Source organism: Orycteropus afer, unplaced genomic scaffold (assembly GCF_000298275.1).
Source record: "Orycteropus afer afer isolate SDZICR_OR568_19922 unplaced genomic scaffold, OryAfe1.0 scaffold00165, whole genome shotgun sequence".
Classification (NCBI taxonomy): Eukaryota; Metazoa; Chordata; class Mammalia; order Tubulidentata; family Orycteropodidae; genus Orycteropus; species Orycteropus afer.
The window spans coordinates 4,052,974-4,054,358 of record NW_006921752.1 but is presented as its reverse complement, the minus strand read 5'-3'; the positions used below and the strand labels follow the sequence as shown (position 1 = coordinate 4,054,358).

At 54.6% G+C, this 1,385-nt stretch overlaps 1 protein-coding gene across 1 annotated transcript in view; it reads right to left on the bottom strand.

Annotated features, from left to right (window-relative positions):
* Window positions 1–1,063, bottom strand: part of SLC35C1 (solute carrier family 35 member C1) — a 5,102-nt gene extending 4,039 nt beyond the window's left edge. The window contains exon 1 of the mRNA XM_007946527.2: window positions 529–1,063. Within this exon, the coding sequence (XP_007944718.1) occupies window positions 529–1,063 (535 nt within the window). The remainder of the gene's footprint in view (window positions 1–528) is intronic.
* Between the last annotated feature and the right edge of the window lie 322 nt (window positions 1,064–1,385).

The window sequence follows — 1,385 nt, the reverse complement described above, 5'->3', positions numbered from 1 at the left end:
AAGACCTTTCAAAGCACAGCTCTGGGTGCTGTCTCAGGCACTAGCCTGAGCTGGCAAGATCAACAGATATATTAATTAAAAGTTACATGGTCCTCTAGAAAAAGTACTGGGTGGGAGTCAGGGAACTTGGGCTCTGGAGAGGCAACACAGTATAGTGGTCAAGTGTGTGAACTATGGAGCCAGACAGCTTGAGTTCAGAACCTGGTTCTGCCATTTATCCTACCTCTTTATAAGGATTAGTTGAGTTTGTATGGGTAAAAGTGCTTAGATCTGTGCCTGGCACATTGTAAGCACACAATCAATGTTAGTTGCTTTTGTTTCTGCTGTTGTTATTAATATTATCATAGCCCTGGCTAGGCTCTAACATGTAGGGTGACCTTAGGCAAGTCAATTGCTCTCCCTAGGCCCCAGGCTCTTCTTCATAAGACTGCTGCACCAAGGGATGGGGGACAGATAAAATCCAAAGATCTTGGAAGAGTTTTTGTCCCCAAGCCCACCCCATAACCTGTGGCCCAGTCACTTGCTCACCAATGATGATGCCGCAGGTGAGCAGGGCATAGAAGGAGGTGGTCTGCTTGAGCAGCAGGTAGGACAATAGCACGTTGAACACGGTGGTGAGTGAGCGGCCCACGTTGTAGAAGGCCACTCCGACGTACTTGAGGCAGAGGTTGTTGAAGGTGATCATGCCGATGAAGACCACCGACAGGGGCAGGACACTGCGGGCCACCCTCAGGTCCAGGTGCAGAGTGGGGAAGTCCACAGAGCCGGGGCAGCAGGCGGCCAGTGTGCTGAGGACTTTGCACAGCAGGGCAGTGACCAGGCACTGGTAGAAAGTGACGAAGATGGGGGTGTCCAGCCGCAGGGAAGGGCTGTCCAGCAGGTACTTGTTAAGGAACACCATGGAGATGGAGGTGACCCAGTACAGGGAGACCACCAGCGCGATCTGCAATGCCCGCAGCACGAAGGGCTTCTCCTCGCTGGCCTCGGCCTCTCCAGAGGGGTCGGAGGTCCCCATCAGTGCCATGTGAAGGATCCTGGACCGCTTCAGAGGGGCCCTGTTCATGGTTACAGAGGAGCTGGGTCACCCCACTGCCTGAACCCTGATCCCTGGTGGTCACTTCTGCTTTCTGCAGCCTTCAACTGTCACGTGGGGGTGGCCTCGAGGCCTCCCCACAGTCCTTCTGCTTTGGGGTGAGCCTAGCTGGGCTGCTTCCACTGTGTGCAGGAGCTCACCAGATAAGACACAGGGAAGGAGTGAGGCCAGGGCAGAGATGGCCGTGAGGGGAGAAGGGGCTGGGACAAAGCGGAGAGGAGAGAAAGGAGGGGACAGAATGGAAGAAGAACGTGCAGGGAGAAGAATGGAGGGTGAACGAGTGAGCAAAGGG